At 41.9% G+C, this 16,579-nt stretch overlaps 1 protein-coding gene across 1 annotated transcript in view; it reads left to right on the top strand.

Moving 5' to 3' along the window:
- Positions 1-3,504: 3,504 nt before the first annotated feature.
- LOC106579813 (dynein axonemal heavy chain 5) overlaps positions 3,505-16,579 on the top strand; it is a 63,453-nt gene continuing 50,378 nt past the window's right edge. The window contains exons 1-17 of the mRNA XM_082969168.1: positions 3,505-3,546; positions 5,913-6,047; positions 6,262-6,358; positions 6,538-6,686; positions 7,158-7,376; positions 9,366-9,503; positions 9,710-9,886; positions 10,147-10,260; positions 10,502-10,609; positions 10,901-11,023; positions 11,268-11,483; positions 14,318-14,425; positions 14,533-14,618; positions 14,736-15,057; positions 15,435-15,641; positions 15,921-16,092; positions 16,390-16,535. Of these exons, the coding sequence (XP_082825294.1) occupies positions 3,505-3,546; positions 5,913-6,047; positions 6,262-6,358; positions 6,538-6,686; positions 7,158-7,376; positions 9,366-9,503; positions 9,710-9,886; positions 10,147-10,260; positions 10,502-10,609; positions 10,901-11,023; positions 11,268-11,483; positions 14,318-14,425; positions 14,533-14,618; positions 14,736-15,057; positions 15,435-15,641; positions 15,921-16,092; positions 16,390-16,535 (2,559 nt within the window). The remainder of the gene's footprint in view (positions 3,547-5,912; positions 6,048-6,261; positions 6,359-6,537; positions 6,687-7,157; positions 7,377-9,365; positions 9,504-9,709; positions 9,887-10,146; positions 10,261-10,501; positions 10,610-10,900; positions 11,024-11,267; positions 11,484-14,317; positions 14,426-14,532; positions 14,619-14,735; positions 15,058-15,434; positions 15,642-15,920; positions 16,093-16,389; positions 16,536-16,579) is intronic.

Raw genomic sequence — 16,579 nt, 5'->3', positions numbered from 1 at the left:
CTCACCCCACTTTTCACCACTTTACATTAGTGTTATTCCTTTCTAGTTTCAGTACAACATGCGTACAACATGCATACAACATGCATACGGGTGAATGGCTTTTATTAAGAAGTCATTGTGTTCCTTGGTTGGATTGAACTAGGCCTAACCTAACAATGATTTTCACAACATAGGTCTAGGTCTAGTATTGTGTATTGCTCTTTAACACCATCCATTCTCTGTTGGTCAATCCCTTCCTCAAGTAATTGGGCCACAGCGCTCTTTTATACGTGTCCAGGGGAGACATGTCTGTAACTGTAACTGTCTGTAACTGTAGCCTCTACTCTACTGTATAACAATGACCCATTCAGCCCCAAGCCCCATTGTTGACGTTGGTAAGGCGATAGCAGTGCTTTTGATAATTACCTAGCCGACAGGTGGTCACCCAATACCACACTATCTAGTTAGCCAGCCTCTGACTGAGGAGAAAACAATATTATCATTTCAGACAGTAACCTTTAGGCTGGAAAATAAGTTGCTGGTCGCTGGCAGTGCTTGTTCCGCAGTGCATGCACTGGAATTCTTGTCTGTGTTCTCATGAATAGTAATTCATGTCAATTAAGAGGGTAGATTCCTTAAATAGTTTGCTTTGTTGAGAGTGGCGATGCTTCACTTTAAACCTGACTATCAAAACAAGGTAAGCTGACCTACACAGTTCTGTTACATGAGGTTACTTAGGCTACACCCAGGTCCCTATCTGTGACCAAATCATGCATTTCATCATGAATGTTTTAAGAAACCAACAATTGTATTTATCTTAATACAATAACAGTCTCCTGGACTGTTTACCAGACCATTGTGTAGATAGAGGTTCAGCCTGTAGGCTATGTTGCCCATCTATAAATGATCAATCAGAGGTATGGATTTTACAGTACTGGGGATTCATGAAAATACAGAGGTGGGTAGTAACACACTACAAGTAACACGTTACAGTACTTGAGTAGTTTTCTTTTAGGAATGTGTACTGTACTTTTACTTGAGTAAATTCTGTAGGGAAAAACATACTTTTTAAAACCTTTTTAAAATGTATCAAAACAGTGTGAATATCAGTCTTATTGCTTTTGTCAGATTTAAATTGACTGCAAAAGTCTCTATTTCTTGTTTGCCTTTCTTTAGATTTTATGAAAATAACTGGTTAGTTAATTGAAAAACATGTCACAAGTATCATAGTTCAATGTAAAACCGTATACATTTGTATTTAGGTTATTGCTTTTTGATCAACTTACACAACAAAATAAGCTACTGTAAGAACATAAACAAAACATTGAAAGAATGAAAAATAGGCAGATGTGTATTGGAGAAGAAAGCCAGTACATTAACTCGTATTCAGTGGAACTAAGGAGCATTTCCATTAACTCTTGTTGTTTGATCAATTTGTTTTCTATTGTAGATCTGCATCAAGGCTGTGCTACTTATCACAAATATAGGCTAGTATTAAAATACACTGTCCACAATGTTTTAGTCATTACAGTAATATCAATGCAGTTTGGATAATTTTGGGATATGAGACTGCTCGCATCTTCAGATCAATGCCACATTATGTATTCGGGTAGGTAGCGCATAGAGCAGGGTTCCCCGACTGGCGGCCCCTAGGGCCGATTTTGGCCCGTGGGTGATTTAAGTAATTTGGCCCCCAAGTTTTCTGAGCAAAAAAATATTATAATATGACACTTTTTTGGGACATAAAAGATTAAAAACACCAGAAAATCATCTCCAAGTGGTAAAAAATGTTCAAATGTATTCCCACGCGTAATAGAGAGAGAGATATGTGATTGTATACAAATGCAAGCAAGGTTTGAAATGATTATGTTTTAGTCAAATATACATATATATAATATTATATAATTATATGTTTGGCCTTCTTGCTGCCAGTTTGCAGTCTATTTGTAATTATGTTCCGGCTCGATGACCATCCGCTCAAGAAAAAATCGTCCCGCAGCTGAATCTAGTTGATGATCCCTGACATAAAGGCTTATACTTGGCCTCACTGCATGGGTTCTCTGTGGATGAGAGAGGTCAAGCTGGGACACAATACCTGACACAGTAATAGGGGATTATGAAGGTTCCTTTTCATCTGTTTTGTCACCTGCACAATGGCATCATGAAGGCTTGGTGTACAATATACTGTGGCCTTCTACCCATCACCTGTGGCTGTGTGTCATGTGCCGGAGCTTGGCAACTTGCCAGCGTCTTTAAGTTGTTTGAATAGTTTATAGGAGATTTTAACTTCACTGAGAGTTAGCTCAGTTTAAGCAAGGTGGGGAGCAAACAAAGGCATACCAGTTATTCTCCTGGGTGATCACAGCTACTCTTATCTTCTCTACAGCACTCACTGATCTCTATCTGTAGCTACATAGATTGTAGATGGTCGTTTGGGAGCTGTCTTTGATATGAGGAGCTAAGAGTCATGTCTCGGGCGTTTAGAAAACAGCTCTGGAAACAGAGTGTCTCAAGATTGATCAAGGTAAGAGATTGTCACTGTAGGACTTGTCTGATGATAGGAGAAGATGGAGTAGAGCTACTGGAGACAACAAGCACCCAGTGGGTCCTCGCCAAGTAATGGTTAGGGACAGGTCATCTATTTGATCACAGATTGGGGCCAATATGGTGTGCATGTTGCTGACTGTTTGATAAATGTATAGGCTCCAGAGTACAACCGAACTGAAATCAGTCATTGGTCAAGATTGGCTCTCGGTGTCACGTCCTGACCAGTATAAGGGGTTATTTGTTATTGCAGTTTGGTCAGGACGTGGCAGGGGGTATTTGTTTTATGTGGTTCGGGGTTTGTTGGGCTATGCTCCTATGTAAGAGGGGTGTTTGTTTAGAGAGTTTCGGGGTTTGTTGGGCTATGTTCTTGTTAGTTTATTTCTATGTTAGTTCTAGTCTTTCTATTTCTATGTTTAGTTAATGGGGTTGACCTTCAATTGGAAGCAGCTGCTACTCTTTGCTTCTAATTGAAGGTCTTATTTAAAGAGGGGTGCTTTTTTTCTATGGGATTTGTGGGTAGTTGTCTCTTGTTTTGTGTCTGTGCACCTGACTGGACTGTTTAGTGTCGTTTGTTGTTTTGTATACGTTTTTCCTTCTTTTAATACAAATAAAGAAGATGAGTATACACGTTCCCGCTGCACCTTGGTCCAATCTTTATGACGCCCGTGACACTCGGTCTTGTTCTGTAGAATTGTGATAAATTCAGTAGAAACACGCAATTTCAGTCAGTATTTTTTTTTTATACACTCTATGATACAGACATTGTTTGCAATGGAGTTCATTGCAAACGTCGAGTGGATTAGAAGACACACAACGCCCAAACGCCCATGTCACAGCTATCAGTCCTTTTCTCCTGAAGTATTTCTTGGAAGTATTTCTTGCTTGCAGACAGTTGAGGTTGCCATTGTGTACGCTTGATGCTTGGTGTGCTGTGGTGTGTGTCTGTAGGATGAAGCTTGAGGTGGCTGTTTGCTCATCATGAAAGCCTTGGACTGGAATCACTGCCAGCCCAGGGAGCAGGTGTGATGTGTGTGTTGCCCAGCAACCCCTGTCTCGGCTAGCTTATATAAGCATGTATTTCCTCCAGTGGTTCTGTTCAGGCAGTGTGGTGAATCAGTAGTGTACTAGCTGGCCTGCGATGCACATGCTGCGCGTCTAATGGAACCCTTTTCCCTACATCGTGCACTACTTTTGACCAGAGACCAAGCAGTGCACTATGTAGGGAGTAGGGTTCCATTTGCACTATGTAGGGAGTAGGGTTCCATTTAGGATGCAGTCTGGGGCTTGGGTTTGTCCAATAGGTCAATAGCTGTGTTTGGTCTTTCGTGTCCAGGCTTGTTGACTGCTGGCTGCTGCCTCTGATCTGATGCATGACCTCAAGGCCTGCTGTAAATCTTTAGCCATCGTCTTCTGCTATCTTCTTCCACAGCCTTCTCCTACTCCCGCCAGATACCTGGATAGAACTCATGTGGATTTATCTTTTGATTGGGCTTATACATTGGAGTTATCAATTAAGCCACAGTAAATGTGACTCAGACTTGGCCTTAACATCTTTAAAGTGCAATAGAGACAGATCAGTGAGCCGGCTTGGCATGAATAACTCAGCAGTCTGTGACCACACTTTATCCATGGCATCAAATGCATTCTTACACACATGCGTGCGTCCACGTGTGCCATCGCCCGCACGATGATTTTGTCCACCCACACCAGACGCGATCAGGACACGCAGGTTGAAATATCAAAACAAACTCAGAACCAATTATATTAATTTGGGGACAGGTCAAAAAGCATTAAACATTTATGGCAATTTAACTAGCCAGCTTGCTGTTGCTAGCTAATTTGTCCTGGGATATAAACATTGGGTTGTTATTTTACCTGAAATGCACAAGATCCTCTACTGAATTTGTTTCTAGTCATCTCTCCTCATTCCATCAGGCTTATTCTTCTTATTTTGGACTTTATATGGTGGTTGGCTACCAACTTTAGGTGCATTACCGCAACCGACTGGAGCGTGGACCTAAGTTCATCTTTCAATCACCCACGTGGGTATATGCTCCTAAAAACCAATGAGGAGATGGGAGAGGTCGGACTTGCAGCACGTTGAGCGTCACAAATAGAACTAATTTCTATTTTAGCGTCTGGCCACACAGACGCTCGCTGACGCGCTCAAGCAGTGTGGGTGCAATGATTGAATAACATGTATGTATACATTTATTTTGCAACGCTCATGCATGCGATGTGTCCGGTCTGGTCAGCATGTTGGGGCAAATGTATAGTGTTTGCCAAATAGTAACATGCCAGTGTAGATACAAAGAAATGCAGGAACAGCTTAAGTGTGCTTAGTATTTCTGGTCTGCCGGTAAATGGTCTGGCCAGTAGCTATAAAATGTTTTGTTATTAAGTTGCAATGTGCTGAACCCAAAGGGCCTAGATCCCAAAATAGACTGACCCTTGCAAGTAAAAGGTAGCTTAACCTAGAACGAAACACTTCTCCAGACAACACAGGCTAAATTCCAGACTGTCAATGGGGAAAATAAAACCAGAGTTTGAAAGCATCTGCATCCGGCCCACAAAATACAACACCAAGTCTGCTTAATTTATTGGCTTGCCTTTTTCCTGCAGTTACATAGCAGCACCACCAAGCAACTCATTGTAGTAGATTTTACTATCTCTGTTCTCTGTCTTCTTTAACATGAGGCCCCCAGCCACTGGGCTATCCAGGGTAGTGTTATAGGCTAGCCAGAGTGGAATGTTAATGTTCTATCTGTGCTGTTTGTGCTACTGTCTGTTTCACTGTATATAACCTGTGGGTAGGAGTGGTATAGAAGATAGAGAAAGAGGCATAGCTAAAGAGTCTAGAGTATATGGAAAATGTTTTATCAGAGATCATGGTTCAAGAGATTACCATATAGGAAGGAATAGGCTATCACTTTCATTTTCACTTCTTTGTGTGGGATTTTGCTGTGTTTTTTTAAATTCATGGATTTTTACTGTTAATAACAAAGCTGCAGTATATATTGAAGATATTGTATTTTTTCTGATATTTATTCAATGGTGTTTGCAAGTGTCCTGAATTCTGCTGTCTTGGCTGACATGTGAAAGCGATTGTCATTCTGTGAACATTTTGAACAATGGCTGACTCAAAGTCTAGAAGGAGCAAAAGGGAGCCTCAATCATCTCTCATATCTAACAGCGAGATTGTTGCATTCAAAGTATGTGTGAATGACTCTGTTGTATCCAGTCATTATCATTTGAATTACTTTAATTGTTTCTGGGCTGAAATATTAATCCGAATTTGGTTGCGCCTCTTGTCGAAGCAATCCGTCCAGTTTGAGTCTGTATTGGGGTTGACTTGATGATACATCTCTTTGTCTCTCTGTTTGCAGCAAAAGCTGAAAGAGGAGCGTGAGGCGAAGAGAGCTCAGCTGGATGGCAGACATGACTACATCCTCAGCATCGTGGCTTCCTGCCTGGGCCTGGAGAAGGCTGACGTGGAGGATGCCATTCTGGAGGGAACTCAGGTAGGCATAACACTTCATCACCGCTCCACCTCCATCAATCCCCTGTACTGTGGTCCCTTGTTACAGACTGTTGAGTAGCTGGCCACTGCTTGCGGATGCAACATTTGTATCTGCACACCTGTATGTATGGTAATAACTTGTGCAAAAGCGATTTAATCAAGTAAAGGTCAATTAATTGTGGAAACAGTGATTGTGATGAACCTGTCTTCCATAGATTGAGCGCATGGAGCAGTTCTTTGTGGCTGAGGGACTTCCTCATATCATGTTCTACTATCAGGATGTGGAGCCAGCTGAAGCTGGTGAGATGATTGGCCATACAGGGAAATAATAGGGGAATATAATAATAGCAGAGTAATAACACATTTAATAGTAGAGTTACAGCTCAAAGACAAAGATGCTGAATCTTGCAAGCCTTGAGTAATGTATCTTACCCTTCTTCCGGTCGTAAAGATGATATAGTGGGTAACTGCTTTGTTTGTCTCCCTAGCAGCAGCATCAGCAGCTGTCTTGGCCCCCAACCGGAGTAAGAAGGCCAAGGTGTTTGTCACTGAGGGCAAAGATGTGGCTCTGACTGGTGTCTGTGTGTTCTTCACAAGAGCCAATCCCTCCAAGGCTATCACCTCTGAGAATGTTCACAGGGTTAGTCTCCACCTTACTATCCAACACAAGGGTCTCTAAACCCTGTTCCTGGAGAGCTACTGTCCTGTAGGGTTTTCACCCCAACCCTAATCTAACACATCTGATTCTAATAATTATCTGATTGATAAACTGAATCAGATTAGTTACAACTGGGATTGGATTGAAAACCTACAGCAGGGTAGCTCTCCAGGAACTGGGTTGGAGAACCCTGATCCAACACATAGTCGGCATTATACATTTGATCAATATTTATATGTCTAAAGGCTTAAACAATGTTCGTATAACAATGTTCTTATCATTCATAACACTATTTAACCTTGCATTCAGGCAAACTGCTTAAAGAGTTTAAGGCTTAAAACACACAATGTTAGTAACAGTATGACACGTCAGCCCAATCCTTGCTTCTAAAATGGTGTCATCCCCTGGCCTACTGTGTGGTCATGTCTATTTAAAGTTCTCTGGCCCTGGTAGGAGGTGAATTTCAACATGCTGGACACCACAGAGGTAGGCCTGCTTAAAAGTGTGGAGCAGCTGCTGTCTGAGATCTTCATACCCAGCCTGAAGAAGATGGACCATGGCTGGGGAGAGCTGGCCAGTCCACAGGCCCAGTCAGTTAAACAGGAATTCATCAGCTCACTGGACAGCTTTGTGTCTGTGCTGGCCGGGGCGCAGGAGAGCCTGCAGGAGAAGGTAGGTGATGTGCATGCTCAACAGACCTGGCTTCAAATACTATTTCAAATATCTAAATTACTTTCACATGCATTTCAAAGTACAGTGGCAAGAAAAAGTATGTGAACCCTTTGGAAATACCTGGATTTCTGCAAAAATTGGTCATAAAATTTGATCTGATCTTCATCTAGGTCACAACAATAGACAATCACAGTCTGCTAACAATTATACGTTTTCATGTCATTATTGAACACGTCATGTAAACATTCACAGTGCAGGGTGGAAAAAGTATGTGAACCCCTTTGGCAGCAATAACCTCAACCAAACGTTTTCTGTAGTTGCGGATCAGACCTGCACAGGTCAGAAGGAATTTTGGGCAATTCCTCTTTACAAAACTGTTTCAGTTCAGCAATATTCTTGGGATGTCTGGTGTGAACTGCTCTCTTGAGGTCATGCCAAAGCATCTCAATCGGGTTGAGGTCAGGACTCTGACTGGGTCACTCCGGAAGGCGTATTTTCTTCTGTTGAAGTCATTCTGTTGTTGATTTACTTCTGTCTTTAGGGTTGTTGTCCTGTTGCATCACCTAACTTCTGTTGAGCTTCAATTTGCGGACAGACAGCCTAACATTCTCCTGCAAAATGTCTTGATAAACTTGGGAATTCATTTTTCCATCGATGATAGCAAGCTGTCCAGGCCCTGAGGCAGCGAAGCAGCCCCAAACCATGATGCTCCCTCCACCATACTTTACAGTTGGGATGAGGTTTTGATGTTGGTGTGTTGTGCCTTTTTTCCTCCACACGTAGTGTTGTGTGTTCCTTCCAAACAACTCAACTTTAGTTTAATCTGTCCATAGAATATTTTGGAACATCCAGGTGTACTTTTGCAAACTTCAGATGTGCAGCAATGGGTTTTTTTGGACAGCAGGGGCTTCTTTCGTGGAGTCCTCCCATGAACACCATTCTTGTTTAGTGTTTTAGATATCGTAGACTCGTCAACAGAGATGTTAGCATGTTCCAGAGAAGTCTTTAGCTGACACTCTAGGATTCTTCTTAACCTCGTTGAGGATTCTGCACTGTGCTCTTGCAGTCATCTTTGCAGGACGGCCACTCCTAAGGAGAGTAGCAACAGTGCTGAACATTCTCCATTTATAGATAATTTGTCTCACCGTGGACTGATGCACATCAAGACTTTTAGAGATACTTTTGTAACCCTTTCCAGCTTTATGCAAGTCAACAATTCTTAATCTTTGGTCTTCTGAGATCTCTTTTGTTCGAGGCATGGTTCACATCAGGCAATGCTTCTTGTGAATAGCAAACTCAAATTTTGTGAGTGTTTTTTATAGGGCAAGGCAGCTCTAACCAACATCCAGGTTAGCTGACTCCTGACTCCAATTAGCTTTTGGAGAAGTCATTGGACTTGGGGTTCCCAACCTACACGGTTTCCCAACCTACACTGTGAATGTTTAAATGGTGTATTCAATATAAACAACAAAATACGATAATTTGTGTGTTATTAGTTTAAGCACACTACGTTTGTCTATTGTTGTGACTTAGATGAATTGATGACCAATTTATGCAGAAATCCAGGTAATTCCAAAGGGTTCACATACTTTTTCTCGCCACTGTAATTATTCAGATATTTTATTTGAAAAGACAAGTAGTTGAATATTGGAATGTATTTGGAAAACTGAAATACACTGACTCAAATACACTCCCATGTATTTAACCCAGGTATTTGAAAATACAATTTGAAATAAGTATTTTCAAATACTTTCAAAAAGTATGCTATTTATAGAAAATTATTTGAAAATACTTTAAACTAATTCCAATAGATGTAGTTTGATTTGGGCCACATTATTTGAAAATACTCAAATACACAGAAAATAAGTATTTAAATAACAAATAATCAAATACACACACACACACACACACACACACACACACACACACACACACACACATGCTTATCAAAACAAACATACAATTGATATCATTAATCATTTAATTTAGGTGAATCTAAAAGAGTGTGACGAATTTGACCTGAAGACACTGAAAGGCCCGTCTGACTACATTGCTGTGGCTAACAGCACAGAGGCAACAGAGAAGATAGAGGCCTGTATGAAAGTGTGGATCAAACAGATTGAACAGGTAAAATAGAATGAACCTCAATAGCATCATGCACACCTTTCCCCTCCATGGACCTGTTTTATTGTGGGTGGAGGTGTGTGTTCAATATAGTAAATACAATACAACTTTATTTATCCTCTCAGGGGAAATTACATTAAGATCCACCACATCTAATACAGTTTACAGATATCACATTCCCCAATCAGCAGTGATTGTGTTGCATCCAGGTGCTGGCTGAGAGTGACCAGCTGAGGAAGGAGGCAGATGACCTGGGGCCGCGGGCCGAGCTGGACCACTGGAAGAAACGTATGTCCCGCTTCAACTACCTCCTGGACCAGCTCAAGAGCCCCAATGTCAAGGCTGTCCTGGGCGTTCTCATGATGGCCAAGTCCAAACTCATCAAGGTGAGCAAGCTGTTACACCATGTCCTCCGTAACACAGGAGTAGATGTTAAAGGCCTGCTAATAAAATGTTAATATCTCAATTTCGATTTTTGCTACTTGAGACTCGTTCGTGGGAGCCAGTCACATAAAAAAATACAAAATAAAGCACTCCTCTATGCTTACTGAACATGGCTCTCATATCTGAATTCAGTTGGTGTTTTCTGTATTACTGTAGCAGAATAGATACAGTGCATGTTTGATGACTGTATCTGTCCCACCAGTCCTGGCGAGAGCTGGACACCAGGATCACTGACTCAGCCAACGAGGCCAAGGACAATGTGAAGTACCTCTACACTCTGGAGAAGTTCTGTGACCCGCTCTACAACAGTGACCCTGTGAGAGACTAATATTGTATACAGTTTTAAATATAACAACTAATTTTCCTCTAAGATTTACTAACTACAGATTTACATAGTTTGCCATTTTCCCGGAGACAGATTATGCTTAATCCTGGACTAAGAAGAACTCTCAATTAAAAACCTATTAGTCCAGAACTAAGCTTAATCTGTGAAACCGATCTTAATGGATTTGAAAACTCATCATTGTATGATTGTATTGATTGCTAAATGAACGCAGGTGTCGATGGTAGAGGCCATTCCAGGCCTGATCAACGCCATCCGGATGATCCACAGTATCTCCCGCTACTACAACACCTCAGAAAAGATCACCTCCCTGTTTGTCAAGGTCATTATTGCCAAGATAGTGTATTTAACCACCAAGAAGAAGAGGTGACTGTAAATCTCGCTCACAATTAAAAGCTGCCGAATGAATTACATTTAATCATTAGGAGTGTATTGAAATCAATCTTGTCAATTCTTCTTTGATGTTCATGGTGCATTTGGCCGCACCACCTGGTCTCATGTTAGCTGAAGTGCTGTCTACCTCCCTCCCAAGCCTGTTAACCAGTCATCCCATCGAGGTTACTCATTAGAGTGGCACGTGTATCCTTTTTTCTTCTGTATCTCCATGTCTTAGGTTACCAACCAGATGATTACAGCATGTAAGGCTTACATCACCAACAACGGTTCTGCATCCATATGGGACCAGCCTCAGGGTGTTGTAGCTGAGAAACTGAAAGCTGCTATCCACCTAAACCAGGTACTGCTTTCAACACAGTTTAACCAGATCATTTAAAATATTGTGCTAAATCAAGGAACAAAGAAATGAGCTTTTTGAAAGTACAGGCCCTTAAGAGCTTTAATCTATAAAATGATCTATTATATCTAGTGTAATACCACCACATCCTTTACGCACTTCTCACAAATGAACTATTTTACAGTGTAACTTCCTTTCTATGCTCCTCCAATTACTTTTCATCTGGATCCCATCTATCTCATTATAGGAGTACCAGAAGTGCTTCCACAAGACCAAGGAGAAGCTGGAGCAGAGTCCCTCCGAGAGGCAGTTTGATTTCAGTGAGATGTACATCTTTGGGAAGTTTGAGACGTTCCAACGACGCCTCTACAAGATCCTCAACATGTTCAGCACCATCACTACCTACTCAGCCCTACAGGACTCCAAGATAGAAGGCCTGGAAACTATGGCAACCACTTTTCAGGTACACGGTCGGGAGATTAGAATACTTTGTAGACGTTACCTTTTTAGATGTTACCCTGTTAGACGTTATCTTTTTAAATGTTACCTTTTTAAACGTTACCTTTTTAGATGGTGCCTTTTTAGATGTTACCTTTTTAGACGTTACCTTTTTAGACGTTATCTTTTTAAATGTTACCTTTTTAAACGTTACCTTTTTAAACGTTACCTTTTCAGACGTTACCTTTTTAAATGTAACCTTTTTAAATGTTACCTTTTTAGACGTTACCTTTTTAGACGTTACCTTTTTAGACGTTACCTTTTTAGATGTTTTTCCTTGCAACTATAGTAATGTTATATCTGCTCTTTCTATTGCTTCCGCTGGACAGACTGCAGAAATGCAGGGGAAATGGGAGGTAACTTTTGCCACAAGTTTTTTTGTCCTTGTTTTTGTCCATCAGTGCATGCCTCATCATCATCATCAACACTACCAAGCATATAGCCATACTAAACTCCTAACTGTCTCTCTGAAAGAGCTGTGGACCCCTACAAATCAGCTGGGCTAGACAATCTGGACCCTCTCTTTCTAAAATTATCTGCCGCAATTGTTACAACCCCCTATTACTAGCCTGTTCAACCTCGCTTTCGTATCGTCTGAGATCCCTAAAGATTGGAAAGCTGCAGCGGTCATCCCCCTCTTCAAAGGGGGTGACACTCTAGACCCAAACTGTTACAGACCTATATCTATCCTACCCTGCCTTTCTAAAGTCTTCGAAAGCCAAGTTGACCATTTCGAATCCCACCGAACCTTCTCTTCTATGCAGTCTGGTTTCCAAGCTGGTCATGGGTGGACCTCAGCCACGCTCAAGGTCCTAAACGATATCATAACCGCCATCGATAAAAGACAATACTGTGCAGCCATCTTCATTGACCTGGCCAAGGCTTTCGACTCTGTCAATCACAGCATTCTTATCGGCAGACTCAACAGCCTTGGTTTCTCAAATGACTGCCTCGCCTGATTCACTAACTACTTCTCAGATAGAGTTCAGTGTGTCAAATCGGAGGGCCTGTTGTCCAGACCTCTGGCAGTCTCTATGGGGGTGCCACAGGGGTCAATTCTCGGGCCGACTCTTTTCTCTGTATACATCAATGATGTCGCTCTTGCTAATGGTGACTCTCTGATCCACCTCTACGCAGACGACACCATTCTGTATACTTCTGGCCCTTCTTTGGACACTATGTTAACAAACCTCCAGACAAGCTTCAATGCCATACAACACTCCTTCTGTGGCCTCCAACTGCTCTTAAATGCAAGCAAAACGAAATGCATGCTCTTCAACCGATCACTGCCCGCACCCGCCCGCCCATCAAGCATCACTACTCTGGACGGTTCTGACTTAGAATATGTGGACAACTACAAATACCTAGGTGTCTGGTTAGACTGTAAACTCTCCTTCCAGACATTAAGTATGTCTAATCCAAAATTAAATCTAGAATCGGCTTCCTATTTCGCAACAACTCATGCTGTCAAACATACCCTCGTAAAACGGACTATCCTACCGATCCTTGACTTCAGCGATGTCATTTACAAAATAGCCTCCAACACTCTACTCAGCAAATTGGATGTAGTCTATCACAGTGCCATCCGTTTTGTCACCAAATCCCCATAGACTACCCACCACTGCAAACTGTATGCTCTCGTTGGCTGGCCCTCACTTCATATTCGTTGCCAAACCCACTGGCTCCAGGTCATCTATAAGTATTTGCTAGCTAAAGCCCTGCCTTATCTCAGCTCACTGGTCACCATAGCAGCAACCACCCATAGCACGCGCTCCAGCAGGTATATTTCACTGGTCACCCCCAAAGCCAACTCCTCCTTTGGCCGCCTTTCCTTCCAGTTCTCTGCTGCCAATGACTGGAACGAATTGCAAAAATCACTGAAGCTGGAGACTTATATCTCCCTCACTAACTTTAAGCATCAACTGTCAACTACTCATCAATTACCGATCATTGCACCTGTACATAGTCCATCTGTAAATAGCCCACCCAACTACCTCATCCCCATATTTTTTTTCTTCTCCTTTCCACCCCAGTATCTCTACTTGCACATTCATCTTCTGCACATCTATCACTCCAGTGTTTAATTGCTAAATTGTAATTATTTCGCCACTATGGCCTATTTATTGCCTTACCTCCGTAATCTTACTACATTTGCACACTGTATATAGACTTTTCTATTGTGTTATTGACTGTACTTTTGTTTTCCCATGTGTAACTCTTGAGAACTTGTTCTCAACTGGCCTACCTGGTTAAATAAAGGTTAAATAAAAAATGTAAAAAATGTAAAAAATGAATGATCAGGAGCCATTTCACAAAGTAAAAAGTAATATATGTTACTCATCATATAAAGTGTCCTCAATTTATTTGATTGCGTTGAACTTAGTATTCATTTTAATGAGCAGAAGCTGATCCATTACTAAGTCCTGATGGCCTTTTGTGGAAGTTGACAATTTGTTCACAGGAGCCAGAATATACATATTTTATGGTAAGCTGCTCATTGGAGAAATTACTGCTATTTTATACACTGCTTTTCATCTCTGCCATTGTAGATGGAGGATCTTTAAATAGGGATGGTGTCCAGCCAGAAGCTGCATGTCATCATCATTCTGCATTCTATATTATGTGGCCTACTACTCTGATTAAAAGGAAATTAAACCCAACAGTCTCACAACATTCAACGGAAGCATTGTTGACAGTCTTTTGGCTTTGGTTTGATTGAATACAGACACAAGAATTGATCAAAGCCTCAAGAGCTTTGGAAAGAATGGAAAAAAGAACCTGTCTGTCTTTTATTTTCAGAGCATTGTATTGAGCATGAAGAAAAAGCACTACAGTTTCCTTGATCAGAGAAGAACAGACTTTGATCAAGACTATGATGAGTTTTGTAAAAATACCACTGAGTTGCATGTAAGTTTACACTTAATAACAAACTTACCAGTAAATCATAACACAACATATCTAAATAATCTCATAATTTACTTGCACAATTGTTTGTTGTGTTCATTTGCTTTCAGAATCAGCTGAAGACCTTCATGGATAACACTTTCGATAAGATTCAAAATACAGAGAGGGCTTTGAATGTACTGAAGAAATTTGAAAGGTACCGTTATTTCAGTCCACCTCTATTTCAAACCAATCTTTAATTAATTTCAGTCCTTTTAACAGCCATTTCATTCATTCTCCATTTGATATCAAAATCTCCCCTTACATCACCAAGACTGGGCATTCCAGACCTGGGCATCGATGAGAAGTACCAGCAGATCCTTCAGAACTATGGGAGAGACATAGAGATGGTGTCCCGTAACTACACCAAGCAAAAGATGGATCCTCCCATTGGCCGGGACCTGCCCCCGGTAGCCGGTAAGATCCTGTGGGCCCGCCAGCTGTACCGGAGGATCCAGGAACCCATGGATCTGTTTCAGGAACACCCTGGGGTGCTGGCTACGCCCGAGGCCAAACGCATCATCAGGAACTACAACAGGGTGGCCAGAGTGCTGCTAGAGTTTGAGATGCTCTACCACAGTGGATGGATGAAGCAGGTGATTTAAAGGAAAAACGGATTCTTAATCAGCATTCCTACTCTGAGATGCTTGATACGGTCTCTGGTGTACTGGCTGGACCTATACTCCAGTAGCATAGCAGCGTTAACTGTTACTGTTATTAATGCTGATCTGTACCTTATCTGTAGCCTGGTCCCAGATCTGTTTGTGCTGTCGTAGTTGGCAAGACTGATATTACTTTTGACTTACTTGTTGATTTCCCCACAGACATACTGTAGATGACTCATATCACTCATACACTCTCTTGCTCTCCCTCTCTCTCGCTCTCTCGCTTGCTCTCTCCCTCTCATCTCTCTCACACTCTTGCTGTCTCTCTCCATTTCTCTCTCTCTCTCTCACACTTTCTCACTCCCCAGATCGAGGAGGTCAGACTGGGGCTCCAGGCCTCTTTACTGGTCAAATGTCCCGATACGGGGGACCTGTTTGTCAACTTTGACCCCCAGATCCTGACTCAGATAAGGGAGACAGACTGCATGACCAGGATGAGGCTGGAGATTCCTCCCTTTGCAGCCATCTTACAGCAGAAACAAGATTCCCTCAAGAAGAACTACAACAAGCTGCAGGTACACTAGGTTTTCCATGATGCCTTTTGATCAACTGAAGCATATTGAGCATGATACTGTATCCTGTATCTTTAAAAAGCTTTACATACACTCAACGACAGTAATAAAAGGGCTGTCATTTCAATTCATTTTAAATTGAGTAGAAAGTCCTATGGGATGGGATTTAGTCAGTAGAACCTTAATGCGAAGATTAGAAGACATAAGGGTGAAGACATTATAACGGCAGGCATTAAGTAAAGTGTTATTACTAATTTCTCTATTTCTGACACCCATCCACAGCTGGTTCTGACGGAGAACGCCAGGGTCCGGGCTAAGATCCAGAGTGCCTTTGGGCAACTGGTGACGCCTCATGTTGCTAAGGTGGACGAAGCCATTCTGCCAGGCCTGACCTCCCTGAACTGGACCTCACTGAACATTGAGAAATACCGAAGCCGCATCAACAATGCTCTCAGTATGTAACCATGTCCAATCTAACCTTGTCAGCACTGTACCGTGCTCTGTCAAAGCACCATACTATAAAACGGCAGAACAATCTCACCACAACAACCAGAACAGTTAGCACACCTAAACTTTGACGTCATTTGATCACAGCTAATTGTGCCAGATCAACTCATGTCAAATATCCCATTGGAAAAAGTTATATCTGCTGTCCCAGTGAGCAAAGCTGATTGTAACTGCTGTTTCCTTGTTACCACTGGTGACACCGTGGTGCTGTGTATGACCTCTGACCTGTAACCTGTGTGTCCAGTGGACCTGGAGCTGCTGATGGACAGAGTGAATGACCTGGTGGAGTTCAGGATAGACGCTGTGCTGCAGGAGATGAGTGGAGCCACACTGTGGGTTCTGCCCCTGGAGGAACCTTTCAGCTGTGAACAGTTCGTTCAGACCACCAGGGTAAACAAAGTATCCCTCTGTATTATGTGTTTTACACATACACT

The sequence above is a fragment of the Salmo salar genome, chromosome 02, assembly GCF_965601325.2.
Source record: "Salmo salar chromosome 02, fSalSal1, whole genome shotgun sequence".
In the NCBI taxonomy this organism is placed as follows: Eukaryota; Metazoa; Chordata; class Actinopteri; order Salmoniformes; family Salmonidae; genus Salmo; species Salmo salar.
The sequence above is the reverse complement of the archived record's forward strand: the minus strand, read 5'-3'. Positions and strand labels throughout refer to the sequence as shown.